The 20564-nt window shown below is 40.2% G+C and overlaps 2 protein-coding genes across 2 annotated transcripts in view; both read right to left on the bottom strand.

The window, feature by feature from the left end:
- LOC139310337 (testis-expressed protein 47-like) overlaps positions 1-10531 on the bottom strand; it is a 39561-nt gene extending 29030 nt beyond the window's left edge. Inside the window, exon 1 of the mRNA XM_070934496.1 lies at positions 10211-10531. Coding sequence (XP_070790597.1) covers positions 10211-10531 — 321 coding nt within the window. The remainder of the gene's footprint in view (positions 1-10210) is intronic.
- Positions 10532-14462: 3931 nt separating this feature from the next.
- Positions 14463-20564, bottom strand: part of USP43 (ubiquitin specific peptidase 43) — a 109671-nt gene continuing 103569 nt past the window's right edge. Inside the window, exons 11-15 of the mRNA XM_070934494.1 lie at positions 20233-20362; positions 19637-19964; positions 18533-18691; positions 17421-17579; positions 14463-16585 (exon numbers count right to left, since the gene is read on the bottom strand). Of these exons, the coding sequence (XP_070790595.1) occupies positions 15573-16585; positions 17421-17579; positions 18533-18691; positions 19637-19964; positions 20233-20362 (1789 nt within the window). The 3' untranslated portion in view covers positions 14463-15572. The remainder of the gene's footprint in view (positions 16586-17420; positions 17580-18532; positions 18692-19636; positions 19965-20232; positions 20363-20564) is intronic.

Here is a 20564-nt window from a genome sequence, read left to right as displayed (position 1 = left end):
CTCCCAGATATGTGAAACAGGAGACCTTCTCAGTCTTCTGTCCATTTATCCCCCAGGATTGGTTCTTGGGTCTTTTGTCAAATGCCATGATTTTGGTTTTCTGAGGACTTCTAGCTGGTCTTCCTTGCAATGCCATGTTAGTGCTCTCAGTGCTCTTTTAATGCCAACAGGAGAGTATTGCTGCATCATCTGCATTGAGTAAAACAGAGATGTGTCTTCCAACTAGTTTTGGGGAATGAAAGTTTGTGTCAAGGAGGTGGGCCACCATGAAGTTTATATAGAAGTTGAATGGGACTGGAGCCAATATGCAACCTTTATACCTTCTTCTGTTTCAGGTTCATAGGTGAGATGGCCCGAGGGATACATCATATTTTGAGTGATGTTTCTCAATGAAGCATACATATTAGATGAATATCAGTCAGTCAAGGAGGCCTCCAGTTTTTCCCATAGCTTAGCTCAAAGTATAAAATCAAGAGATGCTTTGAAATCTAAATCTGGGTTCCTCTTCTGCAAGTATGTTTTCTTGTTCCAGCCATCTTGGAGTTTCCATTCTAGGTGTCTTGATAGAGTTTGCCGATTGGGGTGAGGAGGCTGATCAGTCTGTAATTGGTGGAATCACCCATTTTCCTTTGTTATAGATAAGGATAGTGTTTGCAATTCCTCAATACTTGGGTACTTGGTGATATTGCTACAGGTAATGAGTGAGGCTCACAGGGAATTTATAGAGGGGACTTAAGAAGACATTTGGAAATTTTCCTGGATTACCTAAAAAGATCTAAATTGACTATTTGTGGGATATAAAGAACTATATTACTGTATTCCCGGAGGAGCAACAGCAGGACTGAGTAAATGGTTTCCAGATCAACTGTCTGAGGGCAAAGATAATTGAGACTTTGGGGCAGTGATAGACCATTGACAGACTACTGAGCAATATTTGGACTTATCAAAAAGAAGAAGAAGAAGGAGGAGGTGGAGGAGGAGGAGGAGGAGGAGGAGGAGGAGGAGGAGGAGGAGGAGGAGGAGGAGGAGGAGGAAAGATGTTTCAACAGGGGGAAATAAATGGGTTGCAAAAAGAATTGGTGGCAATGTTCCAAAGCATTTATGATTCTATGACAAGGAATCACAGGGAGATAATGGATTTAATAAATAATAAATGGGAAGCTAGAAAGTGCTTCACAAGGGATAATGAATAATGATAAAAAAAGCCCAGGAAACATAGGAGATAGAGAGACCAGGGAAAAAGATAGAATGGACAAAACAACAAACAAAACAGGAAGATAAGAAGGAGAAAGTAATAAAAATTAATGAAGCAATTCAGGGAAAGTACATGCTAAAAGACCAAAAAATGATTTTGGGCAAATAGAAAGATATTTTTGAAAAGAAAATGGAGAGTTGGGCAGATCCTCTGGAGGCTTGGCTGTGAAAGTTAGTAGAGATGGAAGAAATACTTAAGTTAATCAGGAAAGATGTAGATAGAGAAGAAGACCCAAGGAAGGAATTTGGGAGGTAAGTCAAAAGAATTGAAATATTAAAATGGGCAAGAAATGATGGATAGAGGAAATGTTTTGTAACATAAGATTGGCATTATTAGGAGCTAGAATAGAGGCAGACACAAGAAATAGGGGGAATAATATGTATATGTTTATATAATATATTAAAAGTAATAGCTAGATATAAGAATTAGATGTTGAAAGATGGTGACACTATGTATGTTTTAATGATATTGCTATTATTATGACAGGATTAAAATGTTGAACAATTAAATAATGAAGGCCTATATTTTAACATAAATATGTATAATAACATTACAATTATATAAACATGACTTAAACAACAAATAATATTATTATCACTACTACTTGTATTTAAAGAAATGATACCCAGATGCCTCACTGTTCATGCATTGATATTGATGTATATTTTTTTTTTAAAAAAAGACTGAGGCTGACAGGAGATAAATATTGTTGCTGTAAGCAGCCCAAAGTTGTTTTTTAAGACAAGTGGACACACAAATGTTTAAAATGAATGAAATAAACAATAACTATATCAGCCATGTAGTTTTTCATGTAGGGAAGAATAAAATTTTACCTATTTAAACAAATTATGGCTAAAAATGGACTTGGTAAAATATTTTAATAAATTTTATTATGAAGCTTTTTTTTTTTTTTTGCAGCATTGGCTCAAAAAAGGCCAGCCTGAAGTAAAGGTCAGTATGATGCCTCTCATTTCACATACAAAAACAGTCCATAACGGTGTTTCTCAACTTCAGCCACTTTAGGAATTGAAGTCCACACAGCTTAAAGTTGCCAAGGTTGAAAAACACTGATCCAGAAGATGGGTGGGCACACAAATGTTGAAGATAAAATTTTATTTTAAATCATGCTTCCACATCCAATACAATTTTGAATAATAGGCTGGTGTAAAAGGAAGGGTAAGTAGGACCATGTTCAGAAAACATGCTTTCTTGGTCAATTAAAGATCTTTAAATTGCCTTTATGCAAAGATTTGGTTGACCTTTGTTTTTTAAGGTTATTGCAACTGTTCAAACCCAGGTCTTTGGGTTTGTTTATGGTTCAATGTATTCTGCATACCCAGAAAATGGCTCAATATAGCCAGTGAGAAAAACATGTGTTGAAAATAGCTGCCTGTATAATCTTCCCATTGCTTGGCAACTGCCTTACTTTGTCAAATGATAGGGATAGTTCCTGACAAATTGCATTTTTGAACCTCTGACAAGAATAAATGTATTTGTTTTCCTTATCATGTTTTCTAACTAAAATAAATAAAACAGCAAGAAGCTCATTTGTTTGAAAAGAAGCCTGCTCTGGATGTTTCTTTGATCCTTCATTTGATAAAAGCCTTGCTTTATACCTTGTGATAATTACTGCTTATTTCTTCTCTAAAGAAGATGTAATGTACATATCGTACTTCAGCTTCTTCTCTGAAAGAAAAAATGTGTTTTGTGCTAGACATCCTGTCTTCTTATGTGTCTAGCCTTAAAGAAACATTTTAGCTCATTGTTCATGCAAGGGCTGGCTGAAAGGACATGAAGTATGAAACCCTTTTTCTTATATTGTCTCCTGCCATTAAAACAGAGCTTGCCAAGATCAAATCCTTTCTACCTTACCAGTATTAGATGTACAGGTACAGGAACTATACTAGCCCTATCAAAAGAGTATGAAATTATAAACATTTATCAAGCATGCCAGGTTTTTTTTATTTAAAGAATTTGACCAATCCTATCCATGTTTACTAAGGATGTTACGATAGCTTATTCTCAAATAAGAATAGATAAGATTCTATGTATGTATTATGATCCCTAATATTGAATGACAAAGCTTTTGATTCCATTGGTTCAGGGCAAGGATAAGCAGCTAATAGAGGTATTTGGAAATCTGACATACAAAAAGAGTGCTGCAATTGAACATACAGTAGCTACCCATTTGAAGAATAAACAATTTTAAAAAAAAAACATAAGAGGGTTGAGATGGTTCTCCTAAAAGCTCCTCTAATATATCCCAGAATCAGCCCCCTGCTTCCTTTTGTCTTTTGATTTTCAAGCAAATAACTGTTTCAAACAAATCTCTAAATTGTGAGTATCATCATTTATATTTTGTTATGAATGCCTACTGGCCCCATTTAATATCTAGAGTTATTTATATGCCGGTAAGTAAACATGATGACCGAGGGAAGTGCATTATGTGTTGGTTTACTTCAAAGACCTCCTTGTTGGTAGGAAGATGTTGGCTTGCAAGGTATTCTCCAAAGCAGAGAACTTAGTTTGCACTGGATCTAAGCATACTTGGGGTAGAACTAGGTTTTGTTGCCTTTGTAGTATACTGAACAAAGTTCATCACAATTGATGGACACTGTCTTTACTATTAGCAGAGCATGTTCCAAGTGGCAAGGGTATTATTAAAGCTACTTATTAAAGGTAGTTAGGTGACCAAAGTCATAAGCAACATAGATCAGCATCTATGGACTCACATGGTGATGGCCGTGGCAAATGGAAGGTTGTGACTTGGAATGGAAGGGAATAGGTAGCAAAAACAGGAAATAACAATGAAATGAAAGAAAAAAATAGACATGTATATTTGGGAATCTAAGAGAAAGGAGAAAAACATAACAGACGTGAATGGAGATGGTTTGATCCTGAGCAGAGGCGGTGATGAATACATGCAAGGAAAGGAAGATGTAGGTTTAGTTATGAATAAATTCAAAGGATGTGTACAGTTGCACACTACATCCTAATAAATAGTAATAGTAGAAGGGTTATGAGTGAATATGGAGGAAATTGTGCAACAGTCCATATGGATGTGATATCAGTGTTGGGAAGCTGACTGTTAGGAGACATGAATATTATTATGAATATTAAGAAAATTGGTAAAAATTATAAGGATGAAGATGAGAGGTTCTGCATATGGAAAGTAACACTTTTTAATATGCTCAGGAGAGCATCTCCTGAGCATAAAAGCATAAAAAGCATAAAAGAATCTAGATTGGAGGTAGAACAACTGCAAGGAGAGAAAATATGTCTATGTGGGAGTTGCGTCCCTTTCTAGATCGGGACTCCTTACACACGGTCACTCATGCACTCGTCACCTCCCGTCTGGACTATTGTAACGCTCTCTCATGGGGCTCCCCTTGAGGAGCACTCGGAGGCTCCAACTGGCGCAGAGTGCAGCCGCGCGGGTGGTGATGGGAGCGATGTGGCGCTCCCATGTAACACCTTTCCTACGCGAGCTGCACTGGCTCCCGGTGGTCTTCCAAGTGCGCTTCAAGGTTTTGGTTATCACCTTTAGAGCGCTCCATGGCTTAGGACCTGGTTATTTACGGGACCGCCTGCTACCACCAATAGCCTCCCACTGACCAGTACGCTCCCATAGAGAGGGGCTCCTCCAGGTGCCGTCAGCCAAACAATGTCGACTGGTGGCCCCCAGGGGGAGAGCCTTCTCTGTGAGGCACCTACTATCTGGAACGAGCTCCCCCGGAGATACGGAGGATCCCGGATCTGCGTACCTTCCGTCGCGCGCTAAAGACTTTTTTATTTCATCAAGCTGGCCGGACCTAAGTCTTTCCCCTTTTTAAATGGAAATTTTAAATTTGGTTTTAAATTATTGGGGTTTTAAATTTGTTCAGCCAAATTATTTAATTCATTTTAGTTTATTTAAAATTTTGTATCTATATGTTTTATTCTATGGCTGTTCACTGCCCTGAGTCCTTCGGGAGTAGGGCAGTATACAAATTCAATAAAATAAATAAATAAATAAATAAATAAATAAATAAATAAATAAATAAATAAATAAATAAAATATTAAAAGATATATTAAACTCTCAATGACACAGGAATGGAAAATATATATAAAAAAAGAGAATTTGGAAATTGCTTGGGAGAGATTGAAAAGATGTTATAGAGTGCCAGAGGTGTGTGTAGAGTTAAACTAATGGGAAGCATGACAAATGATACTAGATGGAACAATAAAGTGAAAAAAAAGGTTGTAGATTAGAAAAAAATGCATTAAAATGCTGCAGAAAATCAGACTTAAAGTAGAGTAATGTAATGAGTGGGAGAAAAAAGAATAGTTGCAATGAGCAAGGAACAGTTAAGAGTAATAGAGGAAAATTGCAGAACAATTTAGATGGAAATAAACAATTTGGAGATGAGTAAAAGAACTAAGAGAGAAGCCTCCAGCAAAGTGAATGGAATTAAAAATAAAATTATCTTTGAGGTGAAACCAAATTGAAGGAATGTTAGGAAGAGTTTAAATATTTCTGTGGAAGTGATATGATAAGTCAAACAGCGAAAGGGAAATTAATGCTATAAATGGTAGGGTCCAAGAAAACAATAACGATGAAAAGGAAGTCATAACTTAGATGGGAATATTGAAAAACAGCAACACTGCAAGTGTAGATGGCACAACTGGGAAAATATAATAGGAATGTAGTTTGCTTTTGAATTAGCTGTGGGATCTGGTGAAAGTGTATGTGAAAACTAGATCTATTCTTGTGCCTAATGATTGGAAAACTGCTGTCATCATTTCTTTTTATAAAGGGAAAGTTAGCCAACAGTGAAATGCGGAAATTTTAGCAGGGTGAGTTAAGTGTGCGGGGAAGATCTGATCGAAACGGTAGAAAGAGGAAGTGCAGTGTGGCTTTATGCCAAGCAGGATGTGTGCAGAGTTTTTCTCCACAAAGGGTCATTGAGAAACATGACAAAGTTTATAGTATCTTTGTTGATTTAGAAAAAAATCTGTAATAAGGAGAGTACCAGTGGTGAAATCCAAATTTTTTTACTACCGGTTCTGTGGGTGTGGCTGTGGTGTGGTGTGGCTTGGTGGGCATGGCTTTGTGGGCATGGCAGGGGAAGGTTACTGCAAAATCTCCATTCCCACCCCACTTCAGGGGAAGAATACTGCAAAATCTCCATTCCCATCCCACTCTGGGGCCAGCCAGAGGTAGTATTTGCCGGTTCTCCAAACTACTCAAAATTTCCGCTACCAGTTCTCCAGAACCTGTCAGAACCTGCTGGATTTCACCCCTGGAGAGTACCGTAAGCTTGGACTATGGAATGCTTTGTTTGACTAGAGCGCTGAAGAATGGTAGCTGAATGTGGTCAGAGTGATACATGATGAAAGTGAGGCATGCATGAGAGTTATAACCTTTCCTGAGTTGGCTATCATATGTATGGGCCATTATATAAGGAATAGGTGTGTTGTATCTTGGGGTGTGTGTGGTGTGTATGTTTGGTATGTGTGTGTGAATGTGTTAAACTTTGTAGAACAATGGGAACGTGGATGAAAAAAAAATTAAGACATACAATGACTGTCTGCATTGGCCTCTGACATGCACAGTTTTGAATTGGCTTCTTTGACCATGCTGTGGGTTACCATATTTTTTCCTCTTCTCACACATCCTTTAATTAATATAGCAATAGCTGGCATAATTCCCAAGATCAAAATGCTAAAGACTGGAAGAAGCCTTATGTAGCAGACTTTGCCTTCCAAATATTTGGCAACTGAAGAAGAGAATGATGCTATCTTAACTGAACATCTATTTTGGTCATTGTATTGCCGTAAATAAGTGTCTTCAATGAATCAGAATTTAATTGATTATTGGAATCTGAAAACATTTAATAGCAAGCTAAAAACCCACAATCTATATAGATTTCATATTGCATATTATTGTTTAGAATCATATTGATTTCAAAATGCTGTATTTTCCAGAACATTGTGATCATTAAGAAATGTAGTACAAGATTTCCCAGCTATGGGGATCAGTGGGTATTTTGGATCTTTGGAAACCATATTATGGGCATTGCCACAATCTAATTGCCAGGGTGGATGTAACCAGTTACAAAACACTCCTATAACAGAAGGCAGACAAAACAGTGGCCCATTCCTCAACAGGTAGCTGGATAGATACTCAGGAAAGTGTCACAGATACATATTTACTTCTGAAGATTGTGTTTAGGAGCCAAGATGTAGTTGCATATGTCTGTGGGTAAGGTTTACTTTTCTCTTGGTTATTTTCAGCAAGGGAGTATAAAGACCTAGCAATGGTTTCTATGTTATTCTTTACCCACCAACCTCTGAATGAACAGCTGCAATATGATATATCTCACTTCTGCCCATACACTGTAAAAGATGTCATTAAAACTTGGGATCACCACCTTTTATGTAGCCTGGAAAAGAAAATTGTTGCGCAGAGGGATGAAGAAAGAACTATAATGTCCAAGTAGACGGAAGTTCCCTCTGAACCTAACCTGAACCTCATATTCCCAAAGTAGAATGACAGAAGTTGTTATGCAGCTCCATTTTTCACCACAGCATTGGCGACTGCATTGTATGACCTTTGTATGCTATGAGGAGATGAGGAAAGAGTAACTCTGAACCATCTTCATTTTATAATTGAAGATGAGTAGATGATCTCTAGGTGGGATTGCCCTGAGATAACGCCTATGATCTAACAAAGGGACAATGGATAGTAAAGATCATCCTGTTGTATTCCACAAAGAAAATAGAACCTCAGCTAAGTGCTCATATTGAAATCTGACTTCTCAAAAAAGGGTGCACAAAAAACTTCTGTATTAAGTTTAGTTTGCCATCTTTTAGTAGTGAAAAGAGCAGGGGGAAAAACAGCCCCCTTTTCTGGGTGAAGGAAGAAGGAATAATGTTTCCATGGATCTTTGCACCTGCAGATAGGCAGTCACTTTCTCCTCTCAATACAGAGCAAGACCAAAGGAGAGACCCTTCTCTTCTCCTTTCATGTAGTGGGAAAAGGAAGGGCATCATTTCCCTAAAGCATCATTCCAGGACATTGTCCATTCTGCCAGAAGGTGGAGGGAGTGGACAAACTGAGTCCAAAGAGTCGCCACCATATTACTCTACATTTGATAACTGGGGACTTTTGGGAGCAGTATGTAAAACTGAAGAGAACTCTGTAAAAGTGATGCATGTTACTGCAACAAAGATCAATGAACTGGCGAGTGGACGGGTTCCTTGGATCCTCATAAGGAAAGGATGAGAAATAGCCCACATGATCTCTGGTCATCTGCTCCTCTTGAGGAAACTGCAGGACAGTGGTTTTCCATAGGTTTGAATGCCAGGAAACTACAGAATTAACCATCTTGCATCTCCAACAGAGACTTTTAAAGAACACTAAGTTCACAACCACACTTTCTAATCACTTTGAAATTGTTCACTAGCTACTACTAAGCTATTAGACAGCTTGAAGTTTGAAAACACCAGGTTGCTTTCAATCCTTAGTGGGGGGTGGCATTTGAATCAGAAGCTTAAGAATTTAAAGAATCTGAAGCAAACAGCAAAACTGTAAATAAGATTTTGATTGTAGAAAGCTGTAAATGTACTAACTGTATAAAGAAAGTTGGAAAACTGAAAGTTTTACAATAGGAGTTGGTAATTGATTTTAAAGTACAATGTGCTTCTCATGGGAAATATATCCAGATATGACATAAACAAGCAATTTCATGATTACAAAAACTGGACATTAGAGGGACAAAACATTGTAGGTGGAGGAAAGATATACAGACCTGTAAGATAATGCAAAATGCTATGACGGAAAAAGTATTGGAGACTTTTGAAGAATGGAATCAGAAAATAGTAGCCACAGTATCAACAATGGCAGTAATAATGTCTGCTTTTATGGCTAGATTATGACCAAAAGATGTTATTGAAGAAACAATGAATGTAAAACTAATTTTATCTGTCACGATAGAGATGACAGTGAAAGTGGATTTGCAACTGTCAAGCTAAATGAATGGCTTAGAAAAAAATTCTTCACTGGATCTAGAAACAAAATAGGCTGAGGTTTTAAATTTTAAAAGGGAAATGCAACCGGCAAATCAAGAGAATGACCTGGATAGGCTTTTTCCCTTTGCCTTTCCAAAAAGAGCTTGCTAACGTCTTGAAGAACTTTGTGTGATGGGACAAAAGAGAAATGAAGAAATATCAAATCTAATGACAATATTTGTATAAAATAAAGTTTAATACTGCAAGAAGGAAAAGAGCATAAAATTGGTGTATTTGATCAAAGTTAAACAAAGTAGATTGTTACTTCCAACAACCCTTCACGGACTTTCTGCTAATACCAGGACTGAAAAGGTGTCTTATATATTTGTTTAGAGATAAAAGATGGAACAAGGGATCCTGGTAACTTCAGAAAAAGTTACTAGAACCGTCGTGGCACAGTGGTTAGAATGCAGTATTGCAGGCTAACTCTGGCCACAGCCTGGAGTTCAATCCTGATGGGGCTCAAACTTTCCATGCTTCCAAAGTTGGTAAAATGAGGAGCCAGATTGTTGGGGGCAATATACTGACTCTGTGAACCACTTAGATAGGGCTGTAAAGCACTGTAAAGGGGTATATAAGTTTAAGCATTATTGCTATTTCTACTACATTGTTTATATACTTTTCTCTTTCTTATATTTTTTCTTTTTGCATGTTTTACTCCTATTTTCTTTAAGTTTAGTTTGCATTAGATTTTGCTATTATAATCAATGAAATCAATGAAATTGGAGAATTACCTTTGATAACTGCATTCAAAAACATGCTGATTTAACCCTCATCAGTTCTATATTTCCTGCAGATGCGTAATCCTTCCTATTTTCCCTCCTCTTCACTGTGAATGACTTGCACAAACCCCTCCTTCTCCATTCCTTGTAAAGCAATAGCATCCTGCCCTGAATACTTACAGTATCCTCTGCGCCATGAAGGACTCTATCCAGGAGGAGTTGGTTGAGAAAACTGGTCCTCTCCTCTTCATCGGGTGATTCATCCCGTTTCCCCCACATTTCAGTGCCTTTCTTGTGCTTTCCTAGAGCTAAAGTGCCTGCATTAAATCTCAACATTGTGACCTGGCTTCTACAAAACCAGATTCTGAAAGGCAACAGCCTATGGCACAATAATGGCACAATTACCCACTGTATTAATTCTGAGGCAGGCAGAGTTCTGGGCATACAAAACAGTGTGTTGTTGAAGTATGGTTTTAGTGGCTTAGAAGCAGTATCAGGCATGCTCAGTTGGCTCTCAGACTGTATTGTCTTTTGGCATTAGCTTAGCTAGATGGGGCAGCTGTTGCTCTGGCAACATTTGACATATAATACAAACACCCAGCTCTAGTTTTACCAGTTCAAAACAGGTAAGGTGAGGGTTATATTTTCATTTATTTACTTTGCAAATTTCTGAACACCCCCCCCCCTCCACACCTCCCTTGAAGAGGGATTCTGGGCAGTGCACAATAAAATGTTAAAATATAAAACTGTGTGTATAAAAAAATAAAAATGTTAAGGAGGCAAGGGATTAAAATTAGTTAAAAGGCGAAGGGAAGATTTTCAGGGGATCTATTCAGAGATGCAATGTGGATTGTTGGCATAGATCTAACCAAGTTTGGGCTTCTGGTAAGAGTTAGTTTAGCAGGCAGGGAGATTTTATTTATCATCTTCCAAGAGTTAAATCCAATGCACCCAGGGTGACATTGAGTAGTTGTAAACCATTTTGATGTTGGTTACTCTAAAGTCATGACTCTCCAATGAAGTCACATAGCACATCTTTTTGCCTTCTTTTCTTCCTGGCTAGGGAAAACCCAAGGGAAAAGCTCCTGCATGCATCCAAACAGTAAATTGAACTTTTCTCCACTTTTGTTCAGCCACTTAAAATATTTTTTATTAAGTATTTGGATGAAGAGATGAGGGGAATGAATAATATCAAATCTGCAGATGATGCAAACCGATGGAATAGCTAATATTTTAGAAAAATACCCAAAGGTTACAGAGCTTAGAGCAATAGCCTCTAAATAACAATGTAATTTAACAGTGACCAACGGCAATTCTTCATTTAGAAAACATATAGGCTAGAAATATGTGTTTGGGAATAGAACTCACGAAGAATTATTGGAGTGCTAGTGCAAGCTAAATATGAGTACATTATGAAATGGGGCAGCAGGGGAAAAAAGGCATTATGCCTTTTTAGGCTGCACTGTTGTTAATAGTTTCAAAATCACAGGAAACAAGACTTCCATTTATTCTGAGTAGATTTGGAACAACTTTATCTAGCAATACTGAGTTAGCTAATTCCTCTTAGGGCTGTAGAACCACACATCTCAAAGGCAATAAAGTGGAAAAGGCTCCAGATATCTCCAGTCGCAGCTTGGAGGCGGCAAAAAAAAAAGTTATTCTAATAAAACAAAGATGTCCTGTTCTCAGTTTCACTTGTCAATTTGTTTGGACCCAGGTTACTCTGGTTCCAAATGAAGTCAAACTTGCATCACCACAGTGGCGTCACTTGACATATCGGGACTTTTTTCCCATTCACTAAACCAGGCGTGGCGAGCACATGATGCATCCGGCCCAGGGGCCGTGAGCTTGACAGCCCTGCTCTAAAGGGATGAGTGTAATTAATGCCAAATAAATATGGATGACTACCGCCTACTCTGGGGCATGTTTCAAATGCTCCCCCATCCAGCATTCCTTCTGTGGAATTGAGTTGTAGCCCTTGTGATAGTTGTCTTCAGTACCATTTGCCAGTGGGAATGGATCCCTCCTTGGGGCTTCTCCCTGCATTCTTATACCACCCTTCATAAGTTGTAACATTAACATGTATTTAGGGGCTTCCAGGAGTCCTCTCTAGAATACTCCTAGGGAGGCTGATACAGAAGATAAAACATTTGGACAGGACCAAGGTCCTTGAACTGCCCTTTCAATTTAGGGTATTTGTGTTTGCGTATTGCTATTTACTTCATACAATGTTCTCCAATTAAAAAGAGTTATTGGCATTGGATGAAAAGACATGCTTGCATATTTTCTTATGTGTATACAAGTGCTCTGAATGGGCTTACTTTGGAGATCCCTTGTCTGTCTTTTGCAAAATGATTCTCTGGATAGAAAGAACTTGACTCTTCAGGAATTGGACCTTAAAGAGAACTTTCTTTTGTCCTCTGTATTAAGGCGAAGCAAGAAAAGTGACAATTAGCAATCAAGTAGAATTAAATCGGTCTGTGTGTGTGTATACACACACACACACACACACTCACACTCCAAATCTGTCTTTGCTTTTAAATACCATGCCTGAATTCTTCTCTGCATCCGACAATGGCGTTTGTAGCTAACTATGTTAAAAGCTTTCTCTGTGCAAAGAACAGCCCTAGCCCCTTGCCATGCCCAAGTGAACAGAAATTAGCAAGTAAAGCTCAGAAGCTGAAACCTACCATCACGGACCAAGGACTCATTGTATACCTCTGAAATGATGTCTCCCACTCGCCCTGACACAAACCTTTCCATCTTTTCTCAGCCTCTCCAGCTGCAGCTCATACACGGAGCTCCTCTCTTCAAAGGTGAAGTCATCACTCTCGTAAAAAAAGCTGTTCTCTGCCTGGGAGGACGCCATGGCTTGCTGTGCTCCTGTTGCAGTTGCTAGGCAATGGCTTAACCAAAAAAAAAAAAAAAAAGACCCCAAGGAGCTGGCGATTGCTTGCCCCATCCCCCATACCAACACAGCACGGCCTGAAGCAGCCAGCTATGTGGGAATGGGCACAGCACGGTTCACCAGGTTGCACAGGTAAGTTAATGAGTTCAAATTCATTCCCCCCTCTCCCTGTGCCTGGGAAACAGGAGGTGATAGTCTTTTCACAAAGCCTAGATTAATAGCAGTCCTCCAAGAAGAGACGAGACAAGCCTGCAAAGGAATGCAAATGGCATCTAAATCACTCTTTCCCAGCCTGGTGCCTTTTGCATAGACTGGACTTCAATTTTCCAAAATTTTATGCTGGCATTATCCCTGGCTGTGCTGGATGGGATGAATGGCGTTGAGGGCCAGCATCTCTAGAGGGCACCAGATCAAATAAAGGCGCTCTAAATCAAGTGCCCAAATTTTCCAGCCAGCATGACCACTGTGAAAAATAATGGGAGGTGATGAAGTCCTCCCACCTAGAAACTGCTGTAAATGAACATTTATATTATAACTTCTTATAAGGCTGAGTGTGCAATAGTTACTCTTGAGGAATGACTTCACCTTAAGACATTGGGTTCTCTAGGTCAGGGTTTCCCACCCAAACTTGGCAATTTTAAGATGTGTGGACTTCAAACTCCCAGAATTTCCCAACCAGCCATGCTTGGCTGGGGAATTCTGGAAATTGAAGTCCACACATCTTAAAGTTATCAAGAATGGGAATCCCTGCTTTAGACTGTATGACTACCTGGGGTACAATGCCTTTTGAGTTTCAACATTCTCTCTCCCCTTTTGAGTTCCTATTCTCCACCCCTCACCAAGAAATAACGTCAAAAGAATTGTTGGTTTGTGAAGTATTTATTCCCGTATGTGTTTTAATGGATTCTTTTATGAAGAGATCTGTAATATAAAATGCCAATCAAGAGCTTCTTTCCTTGAGCGAGTGGCATACCTTCATAAATTACATAATGAAATGACACAAATTAACCAAAATGCTTACGGGAATAATCAGAGTTCTAATACAATGGCTGTTTTGTGGTTTTCTTGTGCTTCAATAGCTACTTAGGTTCCCTTTTTTTCTTTTCATCTATTTCCCACCCTTTAAACTCCACTATAATTGCACTCCTTCTAAATCATAGATGTTCTATGCAACGCCGGATCCCAAAAATGTTATCCTCATTCTCCTTAACAATACTGAGGACTTTGCTATGTTTTATTACATGCTTTCTTCTACGCCTTGAACTTCTGTGATGGTTATCTGTTTCCTTTTTCAAGACTTTTTCTTCCTGTGCTTTCTACCCTTCCCATGTTCTTGTTCTCTACTATCATCTTTCTAAGTATGAGTAAAGTGTGCTACATAAAGAGCTGTCACTCTTACATTAATCATCCCCAAATTTACCTCTTCCAATTTTCTATTCCACATCTTTCAAGTATGTCTCTGGAATTTCCAACTGGACAGAAGTTGTAGGTACTTCATCACTGGAGTTTTTTTTAAAAAAAAAAAAAAACACAGGACAGCCATCTATCTGAAGCGGTATAGGATCTCCTGCTTGAGCAGGGGGTTGGATTAGAAGACCTCCAAGGTTCCTTCCAGCTCTATTCTGATGGATGGATTGACATTTGTTCCTGATGTTCATTATACTTATTTGATGTCAACAATATTAGGCACTCTAGAAATGTCCAAGCTTTTGCTTGGCTCTTCCTCTATATCTCCTTTGCTTTTCATATTTAATCTATTCACAACAATGGGAAAAACAGCAGCTTTTTTGTTTCCTGTGAAGAAAATTCTAGTTATCTGCATTGGTCACAGAAGGTGGCAGGACCTATGCAACCTTGGCTGTCATAAAAAAGTGAAGCTGCATCCGATTTGGCTGGCATTGGATGGATGACTACCAGAAAATTTGAGGTAGGTAAACTAGATTGCAAAGAAGTTAGCTTTGATTACCACCAACAGGTAGAAGAAAATGAACAGTGTTATCCAACATTTTTTTTCCTGTGAATATTTTTAAACACTGGAGGAGTCCATAATGCTGCCCCAATGTTCATTTTCAGCCAACACAACAAGAACAAATTTATCCCACATCTCTTGGAGAATAGAGAACTCCTGAATTAGCTTACCCATTTGCTGCACTGATTCCCAAAGCTGTTAATGCTCACCCTTCATTTTAGGTATTAAAAAAAAAAAACAAATAGATCTGTAAAACCCAAAGTTTTGCAGAAAATATAAACACTGGGATGATTGCATAGAGCAATGTTTAGATTCTTTATCCTTTCTACACCTTGGTACCAAAATAAATGCTGTTACAAAGCAGCATATCCTTTCAAAAGTTCCCAGTTAAACTGCAGAATAAATAATTTAACATCTTCCCCCACATTTGCCTTTCCCCCATTCTTAACATCTTGGTCTACAAGATCCCTGCTACATCCATACACCAGGCTAAACAGGTCCATCAGCACCATTTGGATTTAGTAACTTTTGTCTGAACAAACCAATAGAAAGCAAAGAGTGTCCAAGCTTTCTATCAATTGGCAGAGCTTCTTCAAAGGCCTGAGAATTTATAAGCACCAAAGGTTGACATGATACTGCTATTTCAGGTAGAGCTGCAAGGCAGTTCAGAAGCTGGATTCTGGTACTATTATCCTCCTGCCCAAGGATGCTGTATGATACCTTGCCCGCTGGAAGGTGCCACAGGAAATGCCCTCTAAAGTGAGTGGTGGCATGGAGGCCTGCAAGGTCCCATTGTTTGCCTTGCAGAGAGTAGTTGACCTGCTCAGTAACCAGTCATTCCTTCCCTTGCTGTTGCAGGTGCTCTGAGCGCGCTTAATGTCCACCTCAGAATGGGAGATCCGTCCATTGGACAGCCCCTCTGTGGATCTGGGGTTCAGGGTGTTGTTTGTCCTGCTGCCAGGGAAAATATTTAGTGTTCCACTGGAGAAGGATGCCTGAGAGGAGGCTGTAGAAGACGTCATAATAGCATGTCTGGGAGACTCACTGTGTCGCTTGGGGTCCTTTCGCAAAAACCCAACTTTGAAGACTGCCAACTTCCCCTCTGATTGTTTCTCATTCTCTGGCTCCTTCTCCCTAAGCCAGGGCCCGGTCTTTTGTTCTGCATCCCCCCGGTTGGAAGAGGTCATGTTTGAACCAATGCGCAGGGTCCCATTGATATTAGCTTTGGTCTTAGGTTCTTCATCTTTTACTGGAGGTACTGTGCTGAGAGATAGCACCAGTTTTTTGGGTGTCCGTGGCTGCTCACCTGTTTCTTCCTTTGGCTTCACTACCCGTTTCAGAGTGTTTAAATTTTCCATGGCAGTGGTGGTTTTGCCACTGGTCTCAGTTGGACCCATGCTTGTCAGAGCAGGATTAGCTTTGGTGACCATAAGCTCATTGTCTTCCCCTTCTTTAGTTATGAGAGGGACAATGGACTCTTTTGTGAACCAAGGTCTGCGACCAGACTCCAGATAGTCTACAAGCTCCCTAGAGGGCTCTGCTGGCCAATCTTTGGAGGTGAAGGACCACCGCAAGGGTAAAGTCTTGGGGATGCCCAGCTTGGCCTTATTAGAAGAAGCTTTCAGGCTGACACTTCTGCCTTGCACACCCCGAACCAAGGGACGAGACTCAAATCCTCCTAGAAAAGAACATAGACAGTAATGGCAGCAATTCTCAGGAGTTCTGTGGAAATAAAATATATTTGAAAGCCCAATTTGTTTTGAAAGCTGAATTCAAACTAATTTTAACAAAACATTAACAATCTTGGCAAGACATCTATTTCTGAAGCTAAGAAAGCTTTATGAATCCCCTACATGTTCTACAATTCAGATGTTAGTCCAAATCAGAAAATCCCCCCTTCTTCTCAAATCCATTTCTTCCATTTTTCGTCATTTTTTTTTCAACTACTCATATGCTATTTTACTAACATATAGTATAGTGGCAAAGGAGACATATCCCATCTGCTTGCTGCTAATGCCAAAGCCCAAGTATAAAACAATAACAAAAAGAGATGGACTGATGGAAAGAATTAATTTTTTTCTGATTTGGGGGTAAATTATTTATTTTCATCTACACTGTGATTCCATAGTGACTCCAGAAGGCAATGGAGAAAGAGCTTCCCCATCACTCAAAAGCATATTATTAGAGTGGTCTAATGAGTGGCCCTGGACATTATTATTTATTTTAAATTGACTACTCCCATAGACCAAAGGTCTAATGTGTCTGAGAATTTTTTGTGTATGTAATGGGAGCTAGTGAAAGGTGCACTAAAAAGAACACCAATAAATTCTGGTTTCTGTAACTAGAACTGTATTGCTTTCTCGGGCAGGATGATACCCACACTTCTAGACTTAAACGAAGGAAGCAGCCAAAGATCTGGAAACATATAAAGAGGAGAACGTTGCCCAATAATAAATGAGCTTTGTTCATGTATGGCTTTGTGGAAAGTAAGGATAATAAGGGAGACAGGATACCTTTCTCCTGGCTGGTGCTGGCACTGATGAGCGTAGGTGAGTGAGATGATTTTGGCAGAGATGGACAGGTTGTTGAGTTCCAGGACACTAGGCTCTCTCGTTTGCTGCTTCGACTGAGCCGGGTCAGCCAATGCTCTGAAATGGAAGAGCTGGTAGATCCTGCAAAAAAAAAAAAAAAAAATATGCAAGTGTTGCAGAGAGAATCTTTTCCTCTGCATTGTGTGCTAAACTGAAAGGGATGAAGAGGAAATAATTTCATTTGGCTATGTATGTGTGTGTGTGTACATCCATATAGATATACGTGTGTGTGTGTGTGTGTGTGTGTGTGTGTGTGTGTGTGTGTGTGTATTATTACACACACACACACACACACACACGGTCTTATTTTCTTTTAGGCCCCAAAATAAGCACTAGGGCTTATTTTTGGGGGGTGTTTTAATTTTTTTCCATGTATGGGAGGCCCACTTCTCTTGCTCATGGTGGGGCAGGAAGCAGCATACTAGTGCTGCCACCACAAGATGAGGCGGGGGGTGGAGCTGTCCCAAGCACCCGACACTGGCTTATCTCAGGCCCCTGCAGCCAGGCCATCCACAGCCCGACAGCTGCCTCACCTTGTAGCGGTGGCTCTGGCAGCCTAATCCAGCAGGACCCCATGTGGCCATTGGCTCACTTCTGCTTGCTTGCAGCTGCAATGAAGCAGGAGGCTTAGCGACACGCTAGTGCCATGGTCACAAGGTGACGTGGGGGGTTGAGCGGCTTACCTCAGGGCCCCAGTAGCCAGGTCATACACACCTTGACACCTGCCTCGTCTCGCGGCTGCGGCACTAATGCACCTCTCGGCCTCCTGCTCCATTGCAGCTGCGAGCAAGCAAAAGTGGGCCAGCGGTCACGTGGACTCCTGCTGCACATGGCTGCTGGTGCTGCCGTCACGAGGCAGGTGTCAGGGCATGGATGACTTAAGTTTGTATCAGGATGACCTTCAGGGTCGGTCCTTAAAAGACAAGGCAGGAATTATTTAGCATGTCTAGGTATGTCTCAATATCATCAGTAAATGACATAGAATTTAATCAATGCATAGGAAATAAGGGGTGGGCCAAGAAACCCTTGCAAACCTCTAACAGAGCTTCCTCCAGGCCAGCTTGGAACTACATTCCGTCTCTGATAGAAAAGGATGTAGGCACCACGTGTGCTGATGTCCTCTTCCATGACTGGTTCCACGGTGCTGTCATCATAGCTGTACCAGCGGCCATCCAAGCTGTTGTAACAATAAGCTAGAGACAGAGGGAGGACCATATTAGCTGACACAATGGAAAGTGAATTGAGCTTCTAAACTTTTCTCTAACTTGGCAGTGCTGAGAAATTCACAATAACCTCACCAGTGTATTAAATGCTTACTCCCCTGCTTGTAGAGAGGGAAGGAAATTAGGAGGAAATATTGCTAGAGAATAGCAACATTGTTCTGTGAAGGTCAATGTGATTAAAACAAGATTTGGAAATTCTCACTCCTACTGATGGGGTTACTTGTATTTACAGGTATTGCCAAATGTTTGGTATTTGAGCTGTTCTGGATTTGAAACATTTCCTATAAAGTTCAAAACAGCTTTCTGACATTTGAAACAAACTGTTCTGCATTTGAGACAGGCTGTTTTGATAACTATGGAAGTGTTTTGAGCTTGAAACAGAGCTGATTCAAGTTAAAAGCACTTCCAAAATGATAGAAACAGCCTGTCTCAAATGGGGAACAGCTGCTTGAAACAGCTGTTTTGAATCCAAACTCAAAAAAGTTTGAAGTGGAATGTTTGCATATCACTACTTGTATCTCATATGTTCTTAAGTGTCCTGCACAAGAACATTTTTGCTAAGTGCACTATTCAGCAACATTTCTTAAAGTAATGTGAAATTAGACAGCTCAGAAATGAAAAACAGGGCTGCAGAGACCTCGAACGTGCCAAATTATTCCTTGTTCTTCTCCATCCATTCACAGAAGTAGAATATAGCATCACTATGCAAACTTCCACAATTTTCCTTAATGCTTCATCTTACAGAATTATTCATTTCTTCATGCAGAATTCAGAAGTCCCACCCTTTTATGCTTAGGTCAAGTGAGGAGGGGGGAACACCTAAGGAGATGTGGAGTGAAACCCAATTCATTACCTTTGAGCTGGAGTTGCCAGAGATAATGTAGTCGCAGCCCTGTCTGCTTACTGAAAGCTCACCTGTATAATGTCCACCGTGCAGGCTCCCATGATGATTGCAGACGGCATACAGATCGTAGAGAAAATTACACTGGCCCTCTTCTGGCAGGGACTGCCTCCAGGGGCCCCACTTGCTGCCACGGCTGCGCTTGGCCACGTGGGGAGCCATATCAAGCCCTCGCAGGGGAAAGTGGACTAGAGTGGAGAGCTTGTGGCGCTGCTCTCCCACCTGCCGGAAGCGTTTCAAGTGAATGATGAGGATATCGGGGAGTGTCCACAGGCTGAGTTTGACCATGCCTTGTTGAAGGACCTGGCAGTGGGGACAGCGCCAGGCATCATCCGGAGCCAGCTGCAAAGGAAAACACGGTAGAACTACACAGGAGCCTGGGATTGAACCCTGGGGATGGATTTCCCAATTGATAGGAGCTGTCTATCCCCACCTCTTCCAGAATCCCATGAGGTATATTGGCACTGAGCAGGAAAGGAACCAAGCAGTTGGACATTCCATTCCTGCTCAGAGAAACCATCTTGCCTTGTGGCAGAGATGATCCTGTTCTCGTAATCTCCATAATGCCAAGTTGGTCTTATAACCCCCCTTTACCCTCATCCAGGGGTACCTGTTCCTCCTTAGTGTAGAGCTGGAAGCATTCATTCAGGGTGCAGCTATGCTGCTGTTGATGAAGCTGTTGCTTCAGTCTCACACTTTCTGCATCTTCAACAACTTCTTCCTGGATGTTGCCAAACAAGCTGCAAAAATGCAAAGGGACAGGTCAGAAATATTCCAGTCTTTGGCCGCGATTGCATTTTGTGCGGGCCTTCAGTTTCATTTAAGCTAGACAGATATCAAAGCAAGTCCTGTGTTGGTTTTTCCAAAAGTCCAATTAAAGTTACACTAACTCTTCAATATTCAAAGGATGAAAAAGCATTGTGTGAATTTCACACAGACCTA

This window comes from Pituophis catenifer, unplaced genomic scaffold (assembly GCF_029215685.1).
Source record: "Pituophis catenifer annectens isolate HBS135680 unplaced genomic scaffold, rPitCat1.0.hap2 SCAF_2, whole genome shotgun sequence".
Classification (NCBI taxonomy): domain Eukaryota; kingdom Metazoa; phylum Chordata; class Lepidosauria; order Squamata; family Colubridae; genus Pituophis; species Pituophis catenifer.
The sequence above is the reverse complement of the archived record's forward strand: the minus strand, read 5'-3'. Positions and strand labels throughout refer to the sequence as shown.